We start from the raw sequence: 26,957 nt of genomic DNA, 5'->3' as shown, positions 1-26,957 counted from the left end.
TAAATGGAAGGATGTATCTGTCCATGGACTAGAAGACTCAGCATTTGTTACTTCCCATCCCAGACTGATCTGTGGATTCAACACACCGTATCTGATGAGCTGATTCTAAAATGTATATGGGAATCAGAGAGGCCAGGAAAAGCTAAGACATTCTTGAGGGAGAACAGGGTAGGGGCTGGCCTCATTTTATAGCAAGTTACACCACAAGGTTTAGGAAGCAAGACAGTGTGACAGAGGTCCACTGGACCCAGTGGAGCTGAGTGGAGGGGCCTACATGCAAGAAGATTGTTGAAAACTCATTTCCCATGCTCACTGGGACATACTGCCATGTGAGGGTGGGATACTGACTTATAAGATATGGTATGTCCTTGGAACCAGGAACCAATACATGGTGGCCTTTCTTCCATAATCAGAATACTCACATCTAGGTATAGCGGGGGAAGGACAGTGCTGCTCCCTTTACTCCTCCTGACCCACATGTAAGTTTTTTCTTTTGCTCCTACAATGCTGGTCTCTGCTGTTAGTTTTTAGTATGGAAGGGAGCAGCAACCCTACCAGAAGAAGGCACTGTGGTTCCCCTCAGTTGGAAGGGGAAACTGCCCCTGGTTATCAGGCTCCCCAGATCACTGGACAGCAAGGTAGTACAGGGAGTTCTGGGGTGGCCTGGGTGAGTGGCTCTGCTATACAACGGGGACGGGGAAAAGGGAATCTCCTGCGCACCCCGTCCTGCTCCCACGCCCAACGGGAAATTTATTGGAAGACTACATCAAGTATTAGGCCTAATCACAACCTCAATTCATCACTTCGTCCCTGTTGAGCATGTATATTCACAACCAACTAAAGCTTCTGCATGATGACCAAATCCTGGAGATTAATAAGATTTTCCAAGACTGCTGACAAACTAGATTTCCTTTCTAGCTGCAAATTAGGAGATGCATGTGGAGCCCCTCTCACGTGCTCCGCATTGAAAGGAAGAACAGCTGTGAGAGGAAGCACAAAGCTGGAAAGTACAGACCCAATGATTTTCTCCTCATCAGGCCCGGGTCTAGTCCAAGGCACTTTCACAGCCAGGTTCTCTTGGCCAGATCCCGTGAAAGCAGAGAAGACTCGCATCTGCAGAGAAGTTCCTGCTGCAAACCTGTGCAGCCTAACAGCACAGGGGTGCACCCAGTTGCTGGAGCAAGGACAAGGGAGAATCCTTGGGACACACAAAGTGATTGGAAATCTCCATTTGATTTGTGGGAATTAATCTTTCAAGGACTCAGTCGAGACATTTTGGATAATCAACAACTGAGGTCTGTTCCAGTTCCTCATGGATGACCTCTAGCTTCCAGAACTGGAACACTGCCTCGAGATCCAGGCCTGCTGAACCCCGGGCTGTGCTGGAAGCTGTAAATGCAGAGTCTGGGTGGTGTGACTTACCCAGTTTGGTCAGTTATGCCTCCCTTTAAAACTAAAGGCATCTGTTCATAACAAAGATATGGCCATGATTTTTGTGCCCAGCTCTTTGACACTGCTTTTCTCATGTAAGAGGTGGGTGACTTAATCAAAGGTCTAGGATTCCGCACATATGCCTGTAAAGTGTACAGTCCTTCATTAATAAGCCGCTGCCCACAGGTGTGAAAACTAACACTCTTCTACTCAGAAAGAGATCAGTGCTACTGGGATTCAAATTCTGGACTTGCTTTGGCTACCCGGAAACCAAGTTTGCTACACTTGCACCAACTGTGGACGTATTTGGAGCCCAGGGGCAGTGTGGTCTGCCCTACTGCCCTCACAGACTGGCTGAAAGGTTCAAATGCTATATTAATAAGTGCGGTGCAAACAGTACTGTCCTAATGAGAGGGAATGTAGAAGAATCATATACTTTTGAGATAAGGGTGAAAACTTTAAAAGAAATATAAGGTATGTTTCTGAGAAGGAGAATGTTTATTTCCAAATATTTTAATCTCTGTATATGTATAAATATGTTCTCTAAATATCAGAAGGTAATTTTTGGAAAAAGTGGATAATCAGAGGACTCTCAAATTTTGCCTGAAACTTCTGAAGAGTACACAGAATCTTTCTAGGCTGAAAGGGGCAGGGAGATCAGATTTCATCTGTTTCATAGTTACGTATTTGCCTGCTTTGAGGGCTATGGAGGAATACAGAAAAATAAGTCACGGCTCTTGCCCACAGGCAGTTTGCACGGAAGATAAAAATACGTATTCAAGAAGGCAAAAAGATGAAGAGAAAAACAGAGCTTTAGGGTGAGTACAGACATAACGTTCTGTAGCCAGAGAGAGTCTTCTAGCTGAGAGAAGCCTTGGAAACCTTCCTGTAGGAGGCGGTCATGACCGTGGGTGTCAGCAGAGACTGGTGGTGGGAGGGGAGGTACACCCCAGGCAGTGTAGGACGGGAAGGAAAGGGTGAGGGGGCACTGGCTCTTTTGCTAAGGCAGCTTCCCCACCGCGTACATCAGGAGGTGTTAATCCAGTTGAGCATTAGTTGGTGTTGTGTGAACAGACGTGACTAAAAGGTTACAGATAAATAAAGAGCAAGGGTGTCGACAGAACCGGGCAACAGCCCGCACGCTGCTTCCGAGGGGCTTCCTGGGTAAGTCAGAGGTTGGGCACTAAAGGAGGTAAGGCAGGAGGGAAGCCTAGACTGTGGACTTGAGAAGACTGAAAAGCTCTGGAATTGGTACCTTGGGAAATGCATGGCGCATCAGAATCACTGAGAGATTCAGGAAAATACTGAAGAACAGTCGGGGGACCCAGCTGACAGCAGACTCCGTGAACGCCCAGCAGAAATAACCAGCTCGTTTTCACAACTCGTTGCTGCTATATTTGCCCACCTGCAGCCTCTCCACCCACCTAATGTCCTGGGAAACCAAATGCAGGCAACACAGAGCCCCAGGTAAATTTTCTACATTTATTCATGAGATGAAAAGGCCACGATGAAAGCGTGCTCTTCAAGTCTGTGCGTGTCGCTAGGAGATACAACCTGGCAGAGGCCACAGAGCTAACCTGGAGATGGTCTTTGCAAACTAAGTGGTCAGGAACCAAACGCAGAAGTCAGGCAGGGAAGAATGCATGTTTTTATACTTGGAGGGAAAAGCCACATTACAAAAAGATGGGAGTAAAGCAAGGGCCTGTGAAGTGAAGAGTAATGGCAATAATGACCACAATCTCTATGAACAGAACTTTGTGAGCTGGAAAATAATGTTAGAATAAGGGGTCAGGAAGGAAAGACACGGAAGAAAAGAGCTCCTACACACGGGCGACTAGGCATGCGGGGAGACGCCCATCCCCCCAGAGAAGCCGTCTGGTTACCTACACCGAAGCCAGAACCACCTCATCACCCATGGGGACGGGGGCCATCCCTGGAGATGTGGTCCTACAAGGCTCACATTGAGGGGCAGGCCTTCACATCTACCAACCAAGGCACCAGGGCGGAGCAGCCCCACCACCGGGGACACCACGTGCCTTGCCCCAAATCCTGCCTATGAACCGAGGAGAAGAGAACCTATTTGGAGGCGTTTCATGAAAATTGCAAACAACACAGTTTCTCACGTTTCTGACCAGATCGCCAAAGTCAACCTAAAACAACCAAAAAGTTATAATGAACAATGAGAGAATCAAGTGCCAGACTGGAAATAACGAAGGGCCAAAATGAGAGGCCGAAGGGAAAGGAGTGATTTCTGGGTGTGGTTATTCACAGGGCTGTAGGCACCAGGGATGCTGGCTGCACAGACAGGCTGACCCTCACAGGGTCATCCGTGCGTGAGTGAGGTCAGAACCGGTGGTTTCTCAGGGCGCTTCTACCCCCCGTGTCTAGGATTCCAGGACCTGCCAGTTTCCCCCTCTGGGAAGCTCACGATCCCACGATATGAACTTCTGAACTGAGAGGGTGTGTTCTGGCCCTGCATTTGTGCCTGAGATGCCAAAGTGGGTGACAGATACATCGCTTAAAAAATTGCATTTAAGTATAACAACTTTTCCGTTGGAAAAAAGAAATATCAGTTACGTTATTTGTCAGAAAGACTGAGAAGTCCATGGACTGAAAACTTTATAAAAAGTTAAAATGTGTTAAATTCCAAGCACTTCTCATGTGCTCCATGGTCCAGGGTGGGATGTGGAGGGGGAGGCATGGCCCTGTCCTCCAGACATGCATATACATGTGTGTGTGTGTATATTTTATATACACTTTACTTCTTTTAGTGTTTGCCCTTGAGTTTGACATATACATTTATAACTAATCCAAGTCCTCTTTCAAATAACACTTACTGCTTCACAGGTAGTGCAAGTACCATATAACAGAATATTTCTAATTCTTCCCTCCCATCCTTATAACACTGCTGTCATTCATTACTTATCCATAAGTTATAATCACTGAATACATTGTTGCTATTATTGTTTGGAACAAAATGTTATTTGTTAGATCAATTAAGAATAAGAAGATAAAACATTTCATTTTACCTTCATTTATTCCTTCTCTAAAGCTCTTCCTTTTTAAAGTAGATCTGTGTTTCTGTTCTGTAATATTTTCTCTCTTTTTTATGAACTTATTGTAATATTTCTTGCAAGGCAGGTCTCCTGGCTACAAATTTCCTAATTTTTGTTTGAGAAAGTCTTCATTTCTTCTTTCACTTTTGAAGAATACAGAATTCCATGCTGGTCGTTTTTATCTTTCAACACTTGAAATATTTTACTTCATTTGCTTCTAACTTGAATGATTTCTGGCTAGAAGTCCAATGTAATACCTATCCTTGAACCTCTACAGTTGTTATTTTTTTTCCTCTGGCTTCTTTTAAGATTTTCCCATTGTTTTTGATTTTTGGTAGTGTCTGTTTGGGCTGCTTTAACAGAGTACTATAGACTGGCTGGCTTATAAACAACAGAAATTTATTTCTCACAGTTCTGGAGGCTGGAAAGTCCCAGAACAAGACGTCAGAAGATGGCTGGTACATGGACGGCTGTCTTCTCTCTGTGTTCTCACACGCAGTAAGGGGTAAGGGAGCTCTCTGGGGCCTCTTTTATAAGGTCACCAATCCTACTCCTGAGGGCCCCACCCTTATGACCTAATCATCTTTCTACCCCTACCCCTAAATACCATCACAGTGATGGTTAGATTTCAAAATATGAATTCTGGGGGGTGGGGGGGGGGACACAAACATTCAGTCTGCAACGTGCAGTTTGAATGTGATATGTCTAGGTGTAGATACTTTGGTATTATCCTCCTGGGTGTTGTCTACACTTCCTGGATCTGTGGTTTGGTATCTGTCATCAACTTGGAAATTTTTCACATATTATAATTGTATTAAAATACGTTATATAAAAATATCTTTAAGTTATAATTTCAAATATTTCTTCTGTTTCTTTCTCTTTCTTTTCCTTCTAGTATTCCCATTAGGGGTATATAACACTTTATAATTATCCCACAGGTTTTGAACGCTCTGTTCAGTTTTCTGATCATTTTTTCCCTTTGCATTTCAGTTTTGATATTTCTATTGACATGTCTTCAAGCTCATAGTTCCTTTCCTCACCCGTCCAGTTTATTGGTGAACCCATCAAAGGCGTTCTTCATTTCTGCTACAGTGTTTTTGATTTCTAGCATTTCCTTTTAATTCTTTCTTGGAGTTTGCATCTCTCTGCTTCCATTACTCATCTCTTCTTGCATGTTGTCCATTTTTTCTATTAGAGCCTTTAGCATATTAATCATAGTTCTTTTAAATTCGTGATTTGATCATTTCAAAATCTTTGCCATATCTGAGTCTGATTTTGATGCTTGCTCTGTCTCTTCAAACTGTGGGGGTTGTTTTGCCTTTTAGTATGCCTTGTAATTTTTTTGTTGAAAGCTGGACATGATATACCAGGTAAAAGGAACTGAAGTAAATAGGCCTTTAGTGTAAGGCTTTATGTTTGTCTGGCTAGGAGTCAGGCTGTGTTTATGGTTTGCTGAAGTTGTAGATGAAGGTGTCAGAGGCTAAAGCTTCCTTGGATGCCTCCGTTTCTGACTCCCCTGTTGTGTCTGGGTTCCTCTAGAGACTTCATGGATAAGGTCTCAGATGTGCAGCTCTTTTGGTTGTTTCCTATTACTATACAAAAGTCTGGCTGATGCCATGGTGAGGTGTGGGGGAGAAGTGCTCCACGGACCTGTCATGAGGTCCCTAACCCTCATCCTAACCCTAAAAAGCAGTCCCGTAATCAGTGAGATGGAGCTGTGATAAAAGAATTCATGAAGAAAACTAGACAACAAAAAACCCAATACAACAAACTAATGAACTTCAAGTACAGCACAGAAAGTACGCCTCTTGTTCTGGGGGCGCTGGGCCAGTGTCCTGCTTATGGAGGAGTTCTCTACACTCCTGACACCCCAGCCTGCTTTGCCCAGCTTTGGCCGAGGGTGTGTGCAGCCGCGTGCAGGAGATTTGAAAGGCACATGCGTGTCTGCCGAGGGGTCAGAGAGTGGGCATCGTGGGCCCGAAGGCCTTTCCCGCTGAGGTCACTTGGGGCAGAGGATGAGAACTGTCCTACTTTCTGACACAAAGCGGGCTCTTCCAATGGTCACTCAGGATACATTTACACAGGCTGGGTCTGGCCAAAGGAGGAGGATAAGGCAAAAGCAGGAAGATGTATTATCAAAGACCAACTGAAAAAAAGGGAAAACAATGGCAACTTTTGAGGAAAATCAATTGAGAAGGAATTCTTAATAGCCAAATTGTTGTGAAAGATAAAACAGGAGCTATGAGTTAATAATAGGCTACAGATTCTTTTCCATCTGTACTGAGGCTTATCTTATAAATAAATGTTCCTTATTATTCTTTGGCAACTGTTTGTGGGTGACTCAGATAGTCTTTCAAAACTGGACAAAAGGAATAATATAGATCTCTTGTATCCAGGGAATGCCTCAGATTAGGAGTGGCCATGAATTAGAGAAGAAATTTGATTTTGATATAACATCTGCAAATGACAGCTGCCTTTTCACAAAGTTCCCAGTGTCATTCCTCTACTTTAAAAACTCCCAATAACGATAATAATAAATTACCAAAACAGAACATATTGCAGTAATCCACTTAATAACATATTTAGTGAATTCTGGTTATTCAGTATTCTCAGTTATCTTTTCAAAATAAATGATTCTTTACATATTCAAAAACTAACAACTTACTTTCCCTGAGAATGTCCCAAAGTATTTTAAAATGTATGACTTAATCTCAAAAAAGTTATTTGGTTGGGGTTGAGATAAATAAGAAAATTGAACATTTGAAATAAGAGGAAATTTACATAACCATGTTGCAGTCAAACACATTCCCTTTATAATAAAGCCACGCTAGGAAAAGATTTCCTTCCAAACACAGGTGCCAACACTGGCTCCTCTTGGTCTCACATGTGCAGGTGCTCTTGTGGCTTCTGGTGCATCAGCCCTAACTAGCATTTTGAGCACTTACTCCAGGGAAAGGTCCTGGGCTAGGTGTCATTCTGGAGACAGACACACACACACACACACACACACACACACACACACACACACACACACACAACAGCTGCTGAGCCTGCAAGGGAGCCAGAAACTACCTCAACGGCAGCTTCAGGGCAACTTAGGGAAAGGATGGGCATCTAGGAACACGAGGACCCAAGGAGGGCCCATCCTCTTTAAAGTGTGCTTAGAATCCCCGGAAGGACTGTAGACACCCTGGTCCCCAACCTGAATGTTACACCTGAGGAAGTTAAGGTCCAAAGACATTAAGAGACTTGCCCAAGATACCCCCCACTGTGGCAGCACAGGAACTGGAACTTTGCGGTCCCCAGCTCCTATCCTATTACTCTCTCCTGCCTGTGCTTCTTAGAAAGGACTGAGTCATCACCTGTTTTCCTCCCAGGCCCATAACTACCATGGCCAAGTAAAGAGAGTCTAGAGGATGTTAACATGTTTTTCATTTACAAAATGGACACTGGTTGGGGTGACAAAGAGGACGCTTTCCCACAGCTTCCTCTTGTCTTAACTGCTCCTGGTCAAGGCTTCTTCCGCTCATCTACCCTTTGGTCAGATAGTCACCAGCCAGTCACTCATGTGCCTGGAGAGAAACATGACAAAAATGCTAAAACGTACCTTCACGAATTCATACAAGCCAATGTGCTGAGTACCCGTACTGTTTCCAATTACTGGAAGAAGGAAAGTAACACGGGTACCTCCTGCAGTTTGGAGACTTTATGAATCACTTTTCTGCAGGACAGACTGGGCGCTTTAACAAACCCTGTATATCACTCACATTCTGCCCCATGTGTACGTCTTCTCTGACTACCGACTTAGTAATACAAGTAGGAAAAACCACAAGTCTGACAACAGCACATTTCTTTTCCGTGACCAAAGGCTACGGTATCCACATTTATGGAGACAGACTTATCTTGAAAGTAACCTAACAATGGTATTACATTTCTCAGCACACTGATTTTTTTTAAATGTATCTTTTAAAAAGTTCGATGAAAAGCTCAAGAAGGGAGCAGACCCTCTCAGATGCCTGCCTGACACGAACACAGCCGTGGTCCTTCGACATACCGTTTTGCAAAGGCTGTATTATGAAGAGGAGGCGGATTCTGCCAGGCACATAATTTGTATATTTAAGGGAGGTGTATGGATGAAAAAGCGAAATATGTTAAATTTCAAAGGCCTTGGAAGCAGTGCTGTCTGTGAGCTTGTATTACAAACAGCCTCACATTATTACACAGGCTATTAATGAGGCCCAGTGAATGAAAGTACAATTTGAATATGCATGACTCTATCCAGTGAGCAGGACTTTTGTGTACTGATGAGGTTTGTTTTTTTTTTTTTTCCCTCCTAAAGAAGGATTAAAATTATTCTTAGAGAAGTATGGCTACCCAGAGGCTGGTAAAGTGTACTCAGACCACAAAGTCACACCACGTTCAGATAAAAGATACAGGTCCTCCACAGACAGCTCTGATGCTACCTATCATTTTGGAAACTCGTGCACAGCCTGCCCTCCCGAGAAGGAGCTTCCTCAACTTCAAACAGCTGCGTCATGACAATTTCTAAGCAAAAATACTGATTTTGGTGGCGATCCCTAAAAGTAGGCAAGGTTAAATAAACCTTTCAAGTACAAAGCCTTCCCTTCCGTGGTAAGGCGCTCTGGTTAAAATACTGGGGAATGGGTAAATTATTGCACCAAATGGCTGAGAATTAATCTCTGCTGACTAGCTGTAATCTAACGAGGCGTCTGTGTCCCCGGGAGCCCGCGGCGCGTCCCTGGCGGTATGCGCAGTGTGTCGAGTCTGCGTGGCACCCTTTGTCCCCGCTCCCAGGCGGCCTTTCCCCTCATTGTTCATAATATCCTCATGCATCTGGGACGCGTGGAATGCATTCATACTAACAGACTTACCATTGTTTTCTCTCTGAAGCTTTGTTGAGCAAAGGCTGCATCGTGGTTACTGATAATTATATTGCTTAATTAATCAAGACAAAAAAATTTGCAAATCATTGCCTGGTTGCCAAGCAGGGAGATAAAAAATGACAACAATACAAGCTGAAGCAATATAACAAAAGTAACAGCTATCTGATCAGAAATTCTTATATAATGAAGCTATTAATGCTAAATCGGTTAATGTTAACATTGCTCCAGGTGTCTCTACTTAGATGCGAACAAAAAGGCTAACATTATGGATATAAAAGGCCAAATGTTGCCATGGATTCTGTAACCTGATAGAGAGGACAGCCTTTTCATTTGATTAGGGAATGCAATTTAAATACCAGGGACCGAAGCCAAACAAACAGACTTTCCCTCCACAAGCCTCTCGCATTCACCCTGGGGTCAGTGGTTGGTGAACAAAAGGTCAGCCACACTTGCCCTGGAAATGTCTGGATTAATTTTATTACATTGTAATGGTTTGTCCTTTAAATGTGGGGATAACACTAAATTTCCAGTTGGCCATTATTCTCTTCTTCCCTTTAGGCTTTTTGAATTGAAATATTAAGAAAACGATTTGCTCGATTCATCTTGTCAGAATTTATGGCCAAATTTATAAAACTTACACATTTTTTAAAGAAACTTGTTTTCATGCATTATAGTACCTTTTCAAAAATCACTTTGACACTATGAAGTGAACTCAAATGCCTTTTATGTTCTTAATTTACTATAAAAATAAAAGTGACATTTTTAGGACATTAAATGACATTTTAGAGGGCCGTGTTGAAAATGAACTAATAAAGCCAGTTAATCCATACTAAATATTAAAGAAACACATTCTCCAGTTTTGAAAGCTACAGGATACTGAATTTATTGGTTGTCTAATATTAAAATTTTCAGTTTAATTTTTTAAATTAATGTCCTTCACGGACACACGCAAATGTTATTAGCACTAAGAGCCATTTTCTTATACAAACGTGAACACTTCGCACGCACAGAGACTTGAACCAAAGATAACACAAATATTTAACACGAAGAACTTTGGCATCTTTGCTCCCTGAATAGAAAAGAGGGTTCCCTTTATGTCAGGCTTCTCACCAGCCAGAGTAGGGGCTTTTCTGAGTTCAGGAGTTGACTAGCACTGTCATTATTTATTCTATTTTCATGGTAGTAACAATAACAAAGAAAATAATAGCAATAATAATAATTATTATTATCATTAACACTTAAGTAGCTTTTCCTCCGGACCAGGCACTGTTTGAAGCACCTTCCATTTCTTAGCTCGTTTAATCCTCACAACTTGAACACTAGATTAGGTTATAAATCCCAGGAAATCTTTACCTACTATTTTTAAAGCTTAAAAATAGCGAGTATTTAGAACAGTAACTTTTAGCTCCTGCAGGAGGACAATTTGGAATGGAAATGAAGGTTGTATTTAATATCAAGTCATTTTCTTGAGAAGGAGAGAATTAATACACTAAATGTCTAATTAAAAAACTAAAAAAAAAAAACCCCAAAAAGCTCACCTTGTATTAGTAGTTGCAAATAAAATCAAGTCACTGTATCAAGCACTGTTAAACCACCACTAAAGGCAGGGCAAAGACAGAAACGGAAGCCAATCCAGGTCCCGGCACTCAGGCCCTGGATGGTTCCGGCTGTTCCCATGATCAATGCCAATGGACCCGGCTGAACTGACGGGTGGCAAGGCACGTCCATTGTTAGAAGCCCCGCCATGGGCCGAGCCATGGAGGCCCAGCTCTTTAGGACTTTTCCACGATCCTTCAGGACTGACCCCCGTTAGCAGCGGCAGAGGCAAGGCTGGATCCCGTACCCACAGCTACCCACAAAATGCTAGATGTGACAAGGGGCTCATTCAACTCTTATTGTTATTCATCAACATGCCCCAAGTTCTAAATGACAATTTCTTTAAATTATAAAATCTTAAAAATTAAAAACATTTAAAAAACCATACGTGTCTTTACATTATAATTTTCAGAGTCTCAGTAATAAAATACAGAATTCTGTGCTCCTGATGAAAGATTCTTTGAAAATCCCAATTCATATTTAATTCCTGTTTAGCATGTGTAAGTCACATACATGTAAAGTGGCCCCTTTAGCATACTGGTATCACTGTTTTTCAGTAACAGCGAATCATACGGCAAACGCCTGTACGAGCCAGAAGAATAACGCGGTGAAAACGTACCTCGGGTTTCTTCGTTATCGCGATAAAGAACATGTGATTCTTCATGGGGTAGATGATGATTGAAACGTCTCCGAAGGCGGTGGGGATGATCCCCCTGCGGTAGTCCCGGGAGTGTTCAGACCAGATGATGTGGACCTCGTCATTCCCCAAGTGACGGAGCTGCAACGGCAAATTGGCTCCTTATTAATCAGAGCGATAACAGCACTTTAGGAGGGGTCGTGGCTTACAAATTGAATTATTATACACAGAGGCAAAAATAATTCACCACCAAAAAAGGCTACAACACCGATGCCTTCTGTGGGGATTTTAAAAAAGCACAGGTACACGAAAAAAACACAGCTCGCCCTGCTATGAAACACATTGGAACCGAGAGAGAGGCATGTAAGCATCGCAGGTACAAGACCTTTTCCAGGATTTGTTAAAAATTTAATTTTACTCCTGCAGCAAAGCCTGACGCAGTATGTGGCTGAGCATGTTTCTACACAGTGGATGGTGTGAGACTTTTATTCCACATTACAGTAGAGCTTCAGTAGGCTCTGAATTCAATGGTTATTAAGAAAAACAGAAGATGAGTGTAAGAGAACAGAAGCCATTATAATACAATCCTTACCAAATGCATAAAAACTAGATTTATGACAAACCATTAAGTATGTATAACACTACCTTTGTTAAGAAACTAATGTGTTACTTAAATTTCATAAGAGACTAATACCAAGCACTAGTACCTAGCATTTGAAGAGTGCCTTACTGTAGAGACAGTCTGTTCACACATACATTTTGTTCAGTCTTCCCACTAACTCTCTGAGGTAGGCCACGTTATCTTTATGCTGTCTGATAAGGAGGGGAGGGGGCTCAGGAAGGCGGGGCACACCCCTGCCACGGTGTAGGAGGCAGGGCGGCCCGGAAGCTGGCTGGGGCTTCTGACCCACCTGGCCTCCACTGCCCATGGCCATCTAAGCTGTAGCCAGGGCAACTGCGCTGTCACAGCTCAACTCCCCCAGCCCTCTCGTGTATCACTTTATACACAAGAGGTCACGTGGTCCAAAACCAAGTCTGAGACTCCTGGCCTCTCGAGGAGGGCTTCCCATGCCTCCAAGGAAGGGAACCTGTGAGCATCCCTCAGGGCCCAGCTGGGTCCAATGCAAGAACACCCTCGACAAAGGTCCTGCACAGTGACTGTGCGTCCCAGGCTGGAGAAGGTGCAGGTGAGGTCATCTGGGCAGGCCTGGCAGTGTGACTCAAGCAAACTCGATTGTAAAGGTTAAAATGCTGGCTGAAATTGAAGTCCTAAACCCACAGAGGCTGACTGGTGAAGGCCCTTGGACGCCTCCTAAGGATGTGACGTCCCGGCCCTGCACACACTGCAGAAGGAGGCCATCTACCACCATGACAAAGTGTGTCCTGCTTCCTAGCTTATTTAACAGGTGAACCCTAAAAGTGACTAGATTCGGAGGCACTTTAGTACAGCAGAGATGTTATGTCAAAGCTAATGCTTTGGTTTTGTCTTAAAGTATAAAAAAGGATGCTCTGAAGTACTATGTATTTAAAACACTTTAATATAAATACAATTTCTTTATAGACTCTCTGACCACAAAGGGAAAACCTGAGATCACCCCAATAGGTCTCCTTTCTGTTTACAAGGTCACAAAGGAGGCTGGTTTGCTGCAATGCCTGCTTCTCCCTCCCTCTGTCACACCTCTGGGGACCACTGTACCTCTGCACCTACGGTGAGGTGCGAGCTCAGGTGGCTCCTAGGTGAGGCGCTCTGTTCAGCTGAGTCTGAACCTGGGCTCTGCGACACATGCCACTGCAGGCGTTGAGCATGAGCCACGACAGTGCAGAAAAATTCAACGGTGTCTACAACTTTCAAAATGCAAAATCACCCAGTACATGTCTTTTTCCTTCTCCTCCTCTCTTACATATAAACACTAAAAGGGTAGCAGGCAAAAGGTGTACCAACCCGTTACATAAATAGTTAAAAAAGAAGACCCCGGATTTTCACAGTAACACTAGGCATCTATCTCTCTCTTTCTCTATTTCCATTTTTCTTTCTTTTTCCTTTTCAGTAAAGCATGCAAGGAGTTCACGACGCACTCCTGAAATTCAATCCTTTTGGAGTCAAACACGTGGTAGCAGCTCACCAGCAGCACAATAAAGGCATGTTTTTGAGGGAAATAGGAGTAGTTTCAGATGGAAACTTTGGGAGGAATTTAGAGCAGCAGAAGGGGACTGTGAGAGCCGGGGCCGCCCCAGGGTGCAAACCCGCTCTCCTCGCCCCACAGAGAGAGCCAACCTTCTGGGTAGTTTTGTGCCCCTTGATGCAGGGCTGGCATGAACTTCTGAATGGGACCAACACACCTACGGAACAGCCTTCCTGTGTGGCTGTCCCGCCACAGGCCAGCACCCCAGAACCTGGGACAGCTCCCTGGCCAGACGTGTAAGTTGCAAGGCATTAGCTCTGAGGTAATACGGTGACTATTGAAATGTTGCAGTTACCCTCCCTTTTCTAAATAAGGTAACTCGATTACATAACCCAATGAAGTCTCTCCTAATTCTGTTTGCAACTATATCCTCAGGACGGGGGCAAGGGAGGACATCATCACAGGAATGGGCCCACCCTCCCAGTGGCGATTCTGCAGGTGGTGATAACACGAGATTCATCATCTGAAAGCTGCTTTCAGGGTCATGTGCCTCAGACCTCCGCACGCGTCAGTTTAATTAGGCAACGCACAGAACTAAGAGCTGAGGCCACGGGACCGGTCGTTGAACAAAGAGCAAGGACACACCCTCTTCTGCCCACGACAAGAACACAGGCAGGTAAAACAAGTACGATCAACCCGGCCAAACTGTCAACCATGTCAGAACACACGGAAATACTCTGGAAGCTTCCAAGTGTCACTCGATTTAAAGGGGGTTTCATTACGGAGACGTTGTTTTGTGAGTTTTGGAGAATTCTGCCGACAGGCCCTCAAGTGAGAAACCCGTGCACACAAGTCACGTTGACCAGAGTCGTGTGTCATCTGGACGGAGCCGTCCTTCACGCCAGCTACTACTTCAAACACACAAGAGGCTCGGAACGAGCGCCCAGGGCTTAAGCCTTAAGAAATCAGCTCGTGTGCTGCCACTTCTCACCCTGACAGCGTTTTGCAGTCCCTCTGCCCGGGACTTTCTGCCCGCCGCTGCCAGGCGGCGCGCACTGTGACACTGGCCCTGGGACACACCTAATGGGCTGACCTCCTTCCCCGACTAATTGCATTACGGCGCCAGCTGGCTCCAGAAGGAGTCGTCTGTGTGATTGAAGAATTCCTGCTCCTCAGTGGGCCCGGCTGCTACTTTTAACTAAGTAACAGGCAGGCCTGACATCCCCATTGTTCAGCTGACAGTGTGCCCATCCTAAAATCTAAGTTTTATTTGTAAATTAACCAAGAAACTTCCTGCCAGAACAGTGCTGCCTGCAGTCTGATAATGTGGGCCTTTCATCCCATCCACTCGCACTGTATCACTGCCAATTTGTTTTTTATGTGGCTGGGCAGCCTGAGGCTATAAAAGCCTTGTAAGACATAAGTGCAATTATAGTCCTGGAGTCAAATGAATTGGACAAATCCAATAGCACAGCTCTGTCCCCACTCTGCAAACCCCTACAGCAGTTAGATTAGCTGTGAAAAATCTAATCTAGCTGGAGCTAACAAATTTCTGCAGTGAAGGATCAAAAGTTCAGTATGGGGTTGCCACCAGATTGCAGGGTTGAAAAAGTGCCCCCGTGATGGGGGCAGGGGAGAGCATGCCTCACTTTAGAATTTTGCAGCTCATTTTTAAGCTGTTAGGGGCAATTTAGTCAGAATAAGTCAAGGAACTGTGGGGCTGCTTTTCCTGTGACTGATTTTTAGTTGAGCTGTGAGACATCCTGACAGAGTTTGCCACTAATGATGCTAAATCTTGGAGCTGCAAAAGGTATCAGCTGCATTTTGATTATTACAGTAGGGAAACTTACAACCCGGCCAAGCCCCGAAAAAGTATTCATAACATGGTGCTTTATCAAGAAAACACTGTCTTTTCTCAAAAAAAAAAAAAAAAAAAAAAAAAAGACACTCTTACTGAGGAAATAATTTTTAAAATGTTTAAAATATAAAGCTGTCTTTTAACAAAATAGTTTTCAGTCATATGAAAATCATAGAATATGGTGACACATTTGCAGAGTAGCAGCGATTTACAAGGTACAGCCAATAAAAAGGTGTGAGTCTTGCCTAGGGTCTTGGTAATCTGAGGTGGCATCCCTGCGGGCAGAGTCCCCTTCGCTAAGAACGCCGCCACCACCAAAACCTAAGATGTGGAGGCAGCTCCCCAGGCCCTCGGGAGCCAGCACGTGGCCACCGAGTGAAAGCCTGTCATGCTCTGTCCATCCGATACCCCTGGTTGCTGTGACAGGGATCTGCTCATGCTGTGACCCAACTTCTCAGATACCACTAGCTCTGCCGCCCACCGTGTACATGGTCCAGACGTCTGTGGCTGCAGCGATGAAAGAGCAAAACCACGGAGGAGAGAAATGAGGCAGGTGCAGTGAGGCCCTCTGGCCAGTATCAATCACCTGCCTAACAGGCCAGGAGGAAAGAGTCCATCAGACCGGTCAGCAACAACGGGGGCTGACGGGTAGGGATGCTACGGCACCACGCTCTGCCATTTCACAGGCCTTGTTCACCTACTGCCCAGCAACCCTGGGACGTGGGCTGTGTTTTTAATCTCATTTAATAGATCGGAAAACTGAGGCACAGGCTGGTGAAGTACCTTGAGACACACTTGAACCCTGGCTACAGCCACCATGCTAGACGCGCCCCCCCCCCCCCCGCCCTCCTGCCACCGCCCATCAGGCATGGGAATGGTCTGCTTTCCACCCACCAGTTACTGCCCTAGGTTCCTGGCATCCTTGCAGGAAGAGAGTGGGTGTGAGACAGGGATTCCGGGCTCTGCCACCCACCAGCAGGCGAGGCCCAGATGTTCTCATCTGCAAACAGAGACGTGGGTCAGATTCCTAGGCTTTCTCCCCAGAGTAAAAAGTCCTCTTCTCTTAGGATGTCCCTCACTTCCTCCAAGTTACCTGAGGTGGACATCCTGCAGGTTAGAAAGCATAGGGGGAACCCTGCAGAGCTTTCTCAGAGGTGGAGGAGGTTTCCTTTGAACTCTGGAGAACAAGAGGTGGGGGCCCGAGAGGAGGGCAGCCAGGCAGCAGCACACCTGCGCTTGCCATCTTGACAGTCGTTTGCTAAGCTGCCCCCCAGCAGCTCTGGTTGGGGGGCCCCTGCTTTTTCTGACCCCATCAGTACAGGGTCCTTACGTCAGATGACCTTGGCCAACCCGAGAGGTTGACAGCATCATTTTCTCTCAGTTAACAGTCATGTGAGAGAAGATCCAAAGTTAACAACATTTAAGACCCTTCCTTTTCCTAAATCTTAATCTCAGGATTTAAGACTTAAACGACTGATTGCTTTTCATGCATTTCTTTACCTAGTTTGTGCCAAGCTGGATATTTCAGACCCATGACAAGTGTAGCTTGAGGAGAGCGACTCCAAGGTCGCATCCAAAGGAAACCAGTCTCCATGTACCTCAGGCCATGGCCTTCACTCTGTCCCAGGTGTGCCTCACCTACAAACCAGGGCCGCCAAGCATGGTCCCCAAGGAGGCCCTTTACCTTTTTGGTGAGCGAATCATCTGAGTCTGATGGCATCCGAGTTGAAACGTGGAAAATCACTTCCACGGTCGAGGTAGCATAGTAGGGGGCAGTCTGGCCTGTGCTGCCGTTGCGTTGAAGTCCGCCCATGAACCCGCAGTGGGTTGAGAGGTCCACCTGACACAGGCACGAGGGAAAGAAGTGGAGGTCAAACGGGAGCCGTTCTTATTCACTTAGCAGGAATGCAGAGTTTTTAAAAAAACTAAGTATGTTCATTTTTATAGTTTTCTGATCATAAGCAAACGTAATACAAAGTTAGATGACATTGGGCTTCCCTCGTGGCGCAGTGGTTGGGGGTCCGCCTGCCGATGCAGGGGACGTGGGTTTGTGCCCCGGTCTGGGAGGATCCCATGTGCCGCGGAGCGGCTGGGCCCGTGGGCCATGGCCGCTGGGCCTGCGTGTCCGGAGCCTGTGCTCCGCAGCAGGAGAGGCCACAACAGTGAGAGGCCCGCGTACCGCAAAAAAAAAAAACCAAACCAAACCAAAACAAAACAAAACAAAGTTTGGTGCATATTTCTCCAACTTTATCCCCTCCTATACATAAATATGTATATATGTATAGACACACACGGAGCTCCCCTATTGCTGGATTTGTGGGATTTTCTGTTTTCTCAAACCAGAAGGAGCATTCAAAGCAGTGTTTCAGGTCAAGGGGTACAAAAGTTTCCAAACTTAACAGCCATTCCTAAACTGCCTTTTAAAAGGGTTGTTCCAATTTATACCACTGCCAAAAGTCTCTGAGTTATAATTCTTTTTCAAGCTATGTGTCAATGTTCACTTAGTCAGTGCTTAGATTCCATTTTGGTATTTTCTTTTTTTGTTATTTACTTTTCATAAACTACTATTCTTTCAGTAAAGCACCTGTGGTAACACAATTAGAAAAAGAAAAAGAAATGGAAGAACTTCTTCTGTGCTAAAGACAATCTATACGTACACTGAATTAATGTTCTAATCTTTGCTTAAAACTCTAGTTAAGAAATGTACGGTTGGGCTTCCCTGGTGGCGCAGTGGTTGAGAGTCCGCCTGCCGATGCAGGGGACACAGGTTCGTGCCCCGGTCCGGGAAGATCCCACATGCCGCGGAGCAGCTGGGCCCGTGAGCCATGGCCGTTGAGCCTGTGCGTCCGGAGCCTGTGCTCCTCGACGGGAGAGGCCACAACAGTGAGAGGCCCACATACCGCAAAAAAAAAACACCCAAAAAACAAACAAAAAAGAAATGTACGGTTTAAAAATGTTGGTTAGGACTTCCCTGGTGGCGCAGTGGTTAAGAATCCACCTGTCAATGCAGGGGACACGGGTTCGAGTCCTGGTCCCGGAAGATCCCACAAGCTGCGGAGCAACTAAGCCCGTGTGCCACAATTACTGAAGCCCATGCGACTATAGAGTCCATGCTCCGCAATAAGAGAAGCCACTGCAATGAGAAGCCCGCACACTATGACGAAGAGTAGCCCCCGCTCGCCGCAACTAGAGAAAGCCCGCGCACAGCAACGAAGACCCAAGGCAGCCAAAAATAAAAATAAATAATTAACTAATTAAAAAAAAAATGTTGGTTAAATAGTAAGTATATTCTATGACAAGAAGTCATCTTATTGGTAAGAAGAACAGTTTATTGAAAGTTCAGTAACTCTTTTAGACTAAAACCGACTTGACATTTCAGAAAGTATATGGTCTTGACCTTGAAGTACCCTTACCCTGTCCCCACCTCCACATCGGTCCCTTCGCTAACACTCAGCTCTCAGAGGTAAGTCTCGCTTAGGCACCCAGAGAGTTTCCCACAACACAGATAACCAAGAAACCAAAACAAAAGTAAGAAAAAGTAAGAAAATTATTTCAGATATGCTGATTTCCATTTTAACTACTCTGAATTCTTTTAGATTCTGGGAATATGTTCTGGAGACAGATATATGTGTGTGTATGTGTGCATGTGTATAAATGTATAGATGTCTTTTGGTCAGAGTATGACTTAGTAAAGAGAAAACAAAATTTTAAAATATCAACCATCCTGGGATCTACCTTAGGGAAACAGGTTGAGAGCTAAACCATCATGGCTACCGTCAAGTCAACTTTTAACTTCATCCAACTCTTCATTTTTCACCATTGATTTCTTTTCCAGCCTCCACGTAGGGACCAAAGCCATTGCTTCCCTGCCCACTGTCCTCTCTTACTACACACTGTCTATGGCTGGGAGAGCCGACCTGACTATTCAGTTCTGATGAAAAGCAAATGAAATCATATTAAGAAGAAAGTTAAGGGGAAACAAAAGTTTGTGTATAAAGTACAAAAATAACTGATAGAAGATGTCAAATTCGATATATTCTTCAACTCCAGAACTCTACCCATGCTATATTTGAGTGTAAAAACCTAAGTAAAAATTTAGACCATGAATGACTAGTTTACATACATCCTTAAAAAGTGCTGATCGATAAACGCCTCCTGAATGAAATGAATTACCTCCCATCCCAGTCCAGCAACAAAGTCTTCGTACGCTCGGCTTCCTCTTTCATTGGAAAGGATCGAGCACTTGTCTTCTTGGCCGTCAGCAACGTAAAACACGGCGATTTTGTGCGTTTCACGGCTGTAAATTTTTAGATTTAAAGGAGTTAGAATACTTACGTACAAAGTTTTGTTTTACTGCTGCCACCTATGCTTCTACTACACAGCTTACACTTGCTGAGAACTTACAAGGGGTCAGGCACTGTTCCAAGAAGGCTCAACACACGTCTCATCTATCCTTGCAGACGCCCTAATGAGACAGGTCTTATCATCACCTCCTCATGGACACGGTGGAAAGGAGGCACAGAAAGTGACAGAAAAGCACTTGTAGCAAGCAGGACACCGGGAGCTGAGACAGGGCAGGCTGGGCTCCTGAGGCCACTCTCTCACAGGTATGATGTACGAACAGCATGTAAGAGCACATGGCTTGACAAATTCTCTCCAACTTCGGTAAAAATATACCTCTGAAAGCATTTCAGATAGGTATCAGTTGTGAACAGATCCTTGTGACCACACATACTTCACTTCTTCCTACACTTTGAGATAAGGAAACCGGGGAGCTCCCTGATTGGAACTGTAAAATTGGCCGAGACTTTGTGAGAAATGGAAACTACTTCTTCAAAGCAGAACACACTTAGGTACTTTCTCTGTGAGGGGCGGCACCCTCAGGGTGGACAGCTGTCCAGGGAAACTTCTTTGGACATACAAGCTGTTCGTCCACTTCCTCCATGATGGATTTGGGGCACTTTGCTGTTAAATCAGGTAAATGTGACACCACTTTGAGGAAAGCAGCCCTGTTTCTTAACCTTTTGTGCATCTTAGCATGGTCCTTGGTGCATAGAAGTTGCTCAGTTAAAACTCTGTTGAATTGACCAGAGATACGATGATATATTTGAACATATCAATAACCATTTCTATAAACTATACCCTGGAGTAAAGTGTCAAAGTCACTAGACCTACACCAAGTGATCTGGAGACAGTTCAGAGGCAAAGACACCGCTCTTATTGGACCAGAGCTTTAATCAAGAACCATTCCGCAGCTCCATCACCCAAGACCTTGACTCCAGTCTCTATGTTCTAAAATTTTAGATTATCATTTCCAGAGCAGTTCCACGCTTCTCCTGATTTCTACCATACACTTTGAAAAAATCTCATAGGAAAAACTACCAAGCACTTCAACAACATGGAAATGTTTCTGTTGCCTTATCGTTCAATACCTCAACATTATAATCCGATGGGACATCAATAGTGGTGGAATCTGGGCTCTGTATTTTAACATATTCTCCAATATCTCCTTCTGCAGGAATGTTATTTTTCTACTTAATTAGCAGAATGAATTGAAACTCAACTGGAAAGTCATAAAAATAAATCAAGGAGAAGAGTACGCTCCTTTTATTTGTCTAGATAGCTTATTCATGTCCCTCCATAATTTACATGAAATTACCACACTTAGAGGAGAAATTAGAAAATATAGAAAGGAAAAAGAAGAATTAAAAAAAACCACTAATGGGCTTCCCTGGTGGCCCAGTGGTTGAGAGTCCGTCTGCCGATGCAGGGGACACGGGTTCGTGCCCCGGTCTGGGAAGATCCCACATGCCGCGGAGCAGCTGGGCCGGTGAGCCATGGCCGCTAAGCCTGCGCGTCCGGAGCCTGTGCTCCGCAACGGGAGAGGCCACAGCAGTGAGAGGCCCGCGTACCACAAAAAACAAAACAAAACAAAAAAACTCCCCCCAAAAAACCCACTAATGTTCTTTGCTTCTATGTTGAAATCACAATTGTTACTACTTCAGGATGCATTTTTGCATACAAAATGAGAAGTCTATCTTGTGTTCTGCCACTAATTTTTTCACTTAAAATATCTGTGAACACTTTTTTTAATTGTATAAAATATACATAACCGAAAAGTCACCATTTAAACCGTGTTGGAGTGTGAACATTTCTATACCGTGTGCTTGTATAACAAAGTTACTAATAACGGTTGTGTAACATTCCATTATATTAATATTCCATATCCTCAGTCCTTGCTATTGGACATTTAGGTTGCTTCCATTTGAAAGACGTTTTCACATTATCTTTGGTATGTCCTTAAAATAAATTCATGGACGTGGAGCCTCGGTCATTGCCCACTTTTAAGGCTTTTGAAGTGTACTGTCCTGCTGCCAGTGGGGAAGGTGGGTGTCCTGAAGGCCCTGACGGACACGCTGGTGGGGTGCTGCTCTCAGGGGAACAGACATAGGGGGTGATGGATGCTAGTGGGCGGTGCTCTAGCAGAGACCTTGTGCTCTCAGCCTGTCGGAAAGCTTGTCCTCAGGCACGTGGAGCCCAAAACTGTGACATCATTTCCTTCCAGACTGCAGGCAGGGCTGGCCAGCAGTCTGGACTCTGACTAGCTTATTCTAAGAGCTGTAATCATGTGGGGTCTTGGATGGTAAGAGAGGTCATAACCTATGAACTAAAAGACAGTCTCTTTCAACAAATGGAGAGAAAAGGATAGTCACTCAATTCCTTTCTGCAGCTCTGTCTATATATTTAAAAGTCCTCAGCATTTAATTTTTCTCTATTCTATACACTTGACATACATAAAACAATCTCAGGTTTATCTGAAATGATTTTGTTTGTTCTCCTTAAAGTCCAAGCTTTTTATGTTGTAGCTGCTTACAGGTCCTCATCAACTCAATGTGGAGCAGAGAGAGCTCGGCCCGGTGACTGTGTGACTGATGGAGGTGTGAGCAAAGGTGACCTTTAGCTGTAAACACTCATCAAATTTCACAGCCTCCAAAATGTTAGCGCCGCAGAGAGCCTGGGAGGATGCAGAAGCTGTGTCTGGCCTTATTAGAGCCAGGCTTTTGCAATGACAATTAGCAACATCAACAGCACTTCATATCCACAAGCTGCTGGGCCAGTGCTCGAAGGAGCAGGTAATTCAGGGCCACACGTACAGAAAAGCAACCATTTCCTCTTCCTCATTAGAATGCAGTTTTCTTTCTTATTAAGAATAGACCAGAATCGCTCAGTTTCCTTGTGCTGTCACGTTAAAAAGCCAAACAAAGAAACACGACTGTAACTTTCACTTTACCATGTGGTGGCAAGAGGTGTTAATATTGAAAAGGGGAGCCTTCTTTAATCTGTATGTACGTTCATCACATTATTTACAGCTTTGCTAACTTCACAGTATACAAATCGTAGCTGTGAGGTGGTCTCTCCTTTTCCTAAGAACATGCTAAGCAGAAACTCTGCCTTGACAGCAGGGAAATAAATTGACGCCAGAAATAAATAGAAACATCTTGACTGGAAGTTGAGGGCCGAGGTTATGTTCTTACCTGCTAACTTACTGGTACGTGGGATCTCAGAGCTAAAGAGCCCTCAACTTATTTCTGGTTTTTTTTTTTCTAAAAAGAACCTTGAAAACACCCTTTACCATAAAGTAAATGGATACCTTTTTAGATGTTGAGAAGACATTCAATCCAGGAGTTGGGGTTTTAGGTGAAGGTTAATCGGGGGGGAGAGGACTTGCCAATCAGCTCTCCAAAGCCATATTATACTGCAACAGCCCCGCCAGGGAGCTACTTCGATTGTACCTCATGCAACTAAAGTGCATTAACACCCAACAAATTGGCCACAATCACAAGATACCAATGTCTTCACTTAATACGAAGGAGCATGAAATAATTCAGCGTACGTTTGAAAAGCTGAGTTTGGAACCCAAGTGACTGCTTGTTTCCTACTGGAGGACAAGAGGGAAGGGGCAGTGAATCCCTGAGCCCTTCAGCAAAAATCCACCCCCCCAAATTTCCACAGAGAACTCAGTCTCTTCCTCTGGAGAAAAAGCAGCACAACAACTATTAGGAAACTGAATGTGGGGAAGGACAGTGTGAGGAATAACGGCTTCAGGTTTTCTTCTCTAATGAGATGTCTAATGATGCTCCTAAAGGGAATACAAGAGGAGCAGAAAGCTATTTTTTTTAAAAATCAGTTTTTAAAAACTCAAGATTAAGGCAGCAGTGTATTCATTTCTTCCAAGCACCCATTATGTACCCGGTACAACACCAGCTCCGGACTAAGATGTTTTCGGAAGCACACATTTCCCCAGATCAAACACTGGTTGGAGCTCATCTTTGGAACTGCTTCTAAGATTGTACAGAAAAGAGGTAGATCTGAGATCTGACCTGCTCTGGAGAACGAGGTTTAGGGCTAGAGAGCGCCTGATTACAGCACCGGGGTCTTAACCTTGCCTACCCCGCAGAGCAGAGACCACTGCACGCCAGCCCATGGAGTCAGACTCACAGGCCCCCAACCACGAGGTCCGTGAACATGGACGGCTCTGTGACCTGGGCCGGCGGGACAAGAGGGGCTGCAGAGATGAAATGAGAACAAGTGTCCACTGGCTGAAAGGCTCTCAATCAAGGCAGAGGTTAGGGGACCTCTTCCTTGTGTAGCAAACATGTAAGTTTACTGCACAGAGTAAAACTACCAAAGGTATGGCCTGCGCAAATGCCACCAGCTGCCAGGTCTCTGCAGGGGTATCACTTCTGCAGCCACATCCGACATCCCACACACACAAAGACAGACAGGAACAAGGTGGTTTGATATACTTTCACATACCACTGTCGCGAGTCCAGATTTTTTAGCTCTCTCAATAATTTTGAATTTTTCTTCAACAGATGGAAATTCTTCCTATAAAGGAAAAGGAATGGAAGAAAAGTCGTGTGATCACAGATCAATTCTGCCCTTTCCAATCAGTCAATGAACAAACCTACCTATTCATCCATCCATCTGTCTACCCATCCACAACTACATCATTCACCAAAGATTTGTGGCCGAAGCCTATAGAATGAACTTCATTCTTAAGATATTCGAAGGCATCATGACTCCACTGCATCCGGTTTACTGTCCAGGGACAACGGGTGGCTGTGGTCCATGAGTGTATGACTTGTGTGTGTGCCTGTGTCTCTGTTTCCACTGTCAGCTCTGCCATGAGACTCTTCTCCATCTCTGCAGCTCAAACCCACCCCTTCCACAGAGTCTGCTCCACTGCCCCCTACTTCTGGATGGCCTGGCGGTTCTTCCAGAGGTCCTGAGTCACACTGTCTTTCATCAGAGTTGTATCGGGTATTGTGGTACAGAAAAACCCAAACAAACTTTTTGGCCAACTCAATATTAAGTCTTCTTCCCTCACCAGAGCTAAGGAGAGACTGTGGCTTATTCATCTCTGTAGTCCACTGGCATCTTTAATGATGGCAGAAGCAACAATGGACAGAGCAGTAATTTAAACACACACACAGAGTAAATGCTTGATACCCTTTAAAATACACAACCGATGTTGGGAATTCCATCTGTGCATCAGTACAGCCCACTTAATTTCATTTCTAGCTTTAATTTAGCAGAAAATAAGCTATAAATCCTGAAATAGAGAAAAATCTCCACTTCTGTTCTGCTTCCCAAACCCAAAACTGATAAGAACTGTCCCACAAAAAGAAGAAGACAGTTGAAGGTCTGCAGTGGATCGTTACCTTCTGTCCCAGGAATTCATTCCCAAGTCATCGAGCAGCAACCTGCAGAAGTAAAAGGCTCCCCGGGGCTCCACCGGTGATGGCGGCTCCTGGCTGGCAACCTTCATGGCCACGTCCAAGTCGCACCTCTGGACATACTCATCTTCCTGTGCGCTCTGGCGCAGGAGGATCTCGGTGATTTCCTTCTCTTGGGCACGGTTCATTCCACACGGGGGTGGGGAAGGCTCGTTGAGATGGAGCTGTGACGGTAAAAGGCATTCGGGACTCGTGTGGCCAATGTTTTCAAGTAATTTGCTGAGGACGTCCTCCCCCTCCTCAGTCTGAGAAAGATCCCTCTGAGGTCCAGGTGTTTGGTGATGCCAGCCCGAGATCAGGAACGAGGGACTTCTGCCCTTTGGGGCTAAGCAGCCTTCCAGAGGTCCATAGAGCACCTTCCCGTCCCAGGAGTACTTCCCCGAGATGTCCCTCACGATCACTCTCACGTCCGAGGGGGCGCCCTCTGGCGACCCGCCGGGAGGACCCGCCGCGGGTGTCTGCAGGTAGGAGATGAGGGTGCTATCGTTGAACACAAACAATTGCAGGTTCGGGCTCCTGAACACGTCGGGGGAGAGCTCGGCAGCGTCGGCATGTGTGTTGTCGTGGTGCTCACTGACCAAGCTGTGCAGCACGGCGGGGCCCCCGTGCAGGGGGAAGTGTCCCAGGTGGTTCACCAGGTGTGCCATCACCATGCGCGCAGTCAGCGGGATCAGCTCCACGCTCCTTCGCCTCCTCTCTGCCGACAGCAGGACAGGGACACCGAGAGACAGTGGAGAATGAAAGTGAAAAAGGACCACCGCCGGATTGCAATCGGTCCCTAGCACGGTGGATTGTTTTTTTTTAGTCTGGGGATTTTTTCCACCCGTTTTCTCTTTTTGACATTCATTCTACTTGAATTTAAAAGCACAAGTTAGATAGATGGCTGAAAGAACCAACTTACGTGAAGATCTCATTCGGAAAGGGATATTTAAAAACGTGTAGATACAGACATAAACCAGAGACAGATCCCGATCCTGAAGGGGTGACAGTTCTAGGAGCTCCAGGAGGTGGACATCTGCCGTTGGACAGGACGGCAGCGCAGAGGGCTGGGGGCTGGGGAGGTGGCCTCGCTCCCCTCAGTGGGTGACGGGAGACATTCATAAGGGATGAACTGAGCCTGGGACTGTTGAAATATATCTGAAGCAATTTGCTTTAGGATTATTGTGGCTATTTATGTTTTGCTGTGAGGTCATTTTAAATATTTAACAGAATCTGATATATTAATAATTTATGGAATTACTTAGAAGGCTTTCACTGAATTTGTAGTTGATGATTAAATGCCCAGGAGCAACTAATTTATAAAATTTTTAAGACTTCAGATGTATAGAAGGACTTGGACAATATCATGTGAAAGGGGGCTGTGTGAAACGTTTGCGATATGAGGGAGAAGCAGATGAAATCCACAAGTAGGGACTGAAACGATTACTTAAGCCTGAGAACAGTTAGGGAAATCTTAATCCACCAAATTTACAAGGGAACTGTGCATTAATCTAAGAACAGGTCAAAATAAAACCTTTTAATAAAAAAAATCACTAGACATTTAAACAAACTA

At 44.9% G+C, this 26,957-nt stretch overlaps 1 protein-coding gene across 3 annotated transcripts in view; it reads right to left on the bottom strand.

The window, feature by feature from the left end:
• RALGAPA2 (Ral GTPase activating protein catalytic subunit alpha 2) overlaps nucleotides 1-26,957 on the bottom strand; it is a 282,721-nt gene that overhangs the window by 82,100 nt on the left and 173,664 nt on the right. For all 3 annotated transcript variants that reach the window (XM_079945309.1, XM_079945307.1, XM_079945308.1), the window contains 5 exons: nucleotides 25,331-26,102; nucleotides 24,423-24,494; nucleotides 19,779-19,902; nucleotides 17,290-17,445; nucleotides 11,607-11,765 (listed from right to left, as the gene is read on the bottom strand). In XM_079945309.1, the coding sequence (XP_079801435.1) occupies nucleotides 11,607-11,765; nucleotides 17,290-17,445; nucleotides 19,779-19,902; nucleotides 24,423-24,494; nucleotides 25,331-26,102 (1,283 nt within the window). The remainder of the gene's footprint in view (nucleotides 1-11,606; nucleotides 11,766-17,289; nucleotides 17,446-19,778; nucleotides 19,903-24,422; nucleotides 24,495-25,330; nucleotides 26,103-26,957) is intronic.

The sequence above is a fragment of the Stenella coeruleoalba genome (assembly GCF_951394435.1).
Source record: "Stenella coeruleoalba genome assembly, chromosome: 15".
NCBI lineage: Eukaryota > Metazoa > Chordata > Mammalia > Artiodactyla > Delphinidae > Stenella > Stenella coeruleoalba.
Note: the sequence above shows the minus strand (reverse complement) of the source record. Positions and strands in the feature narration are given on the sequence as shown.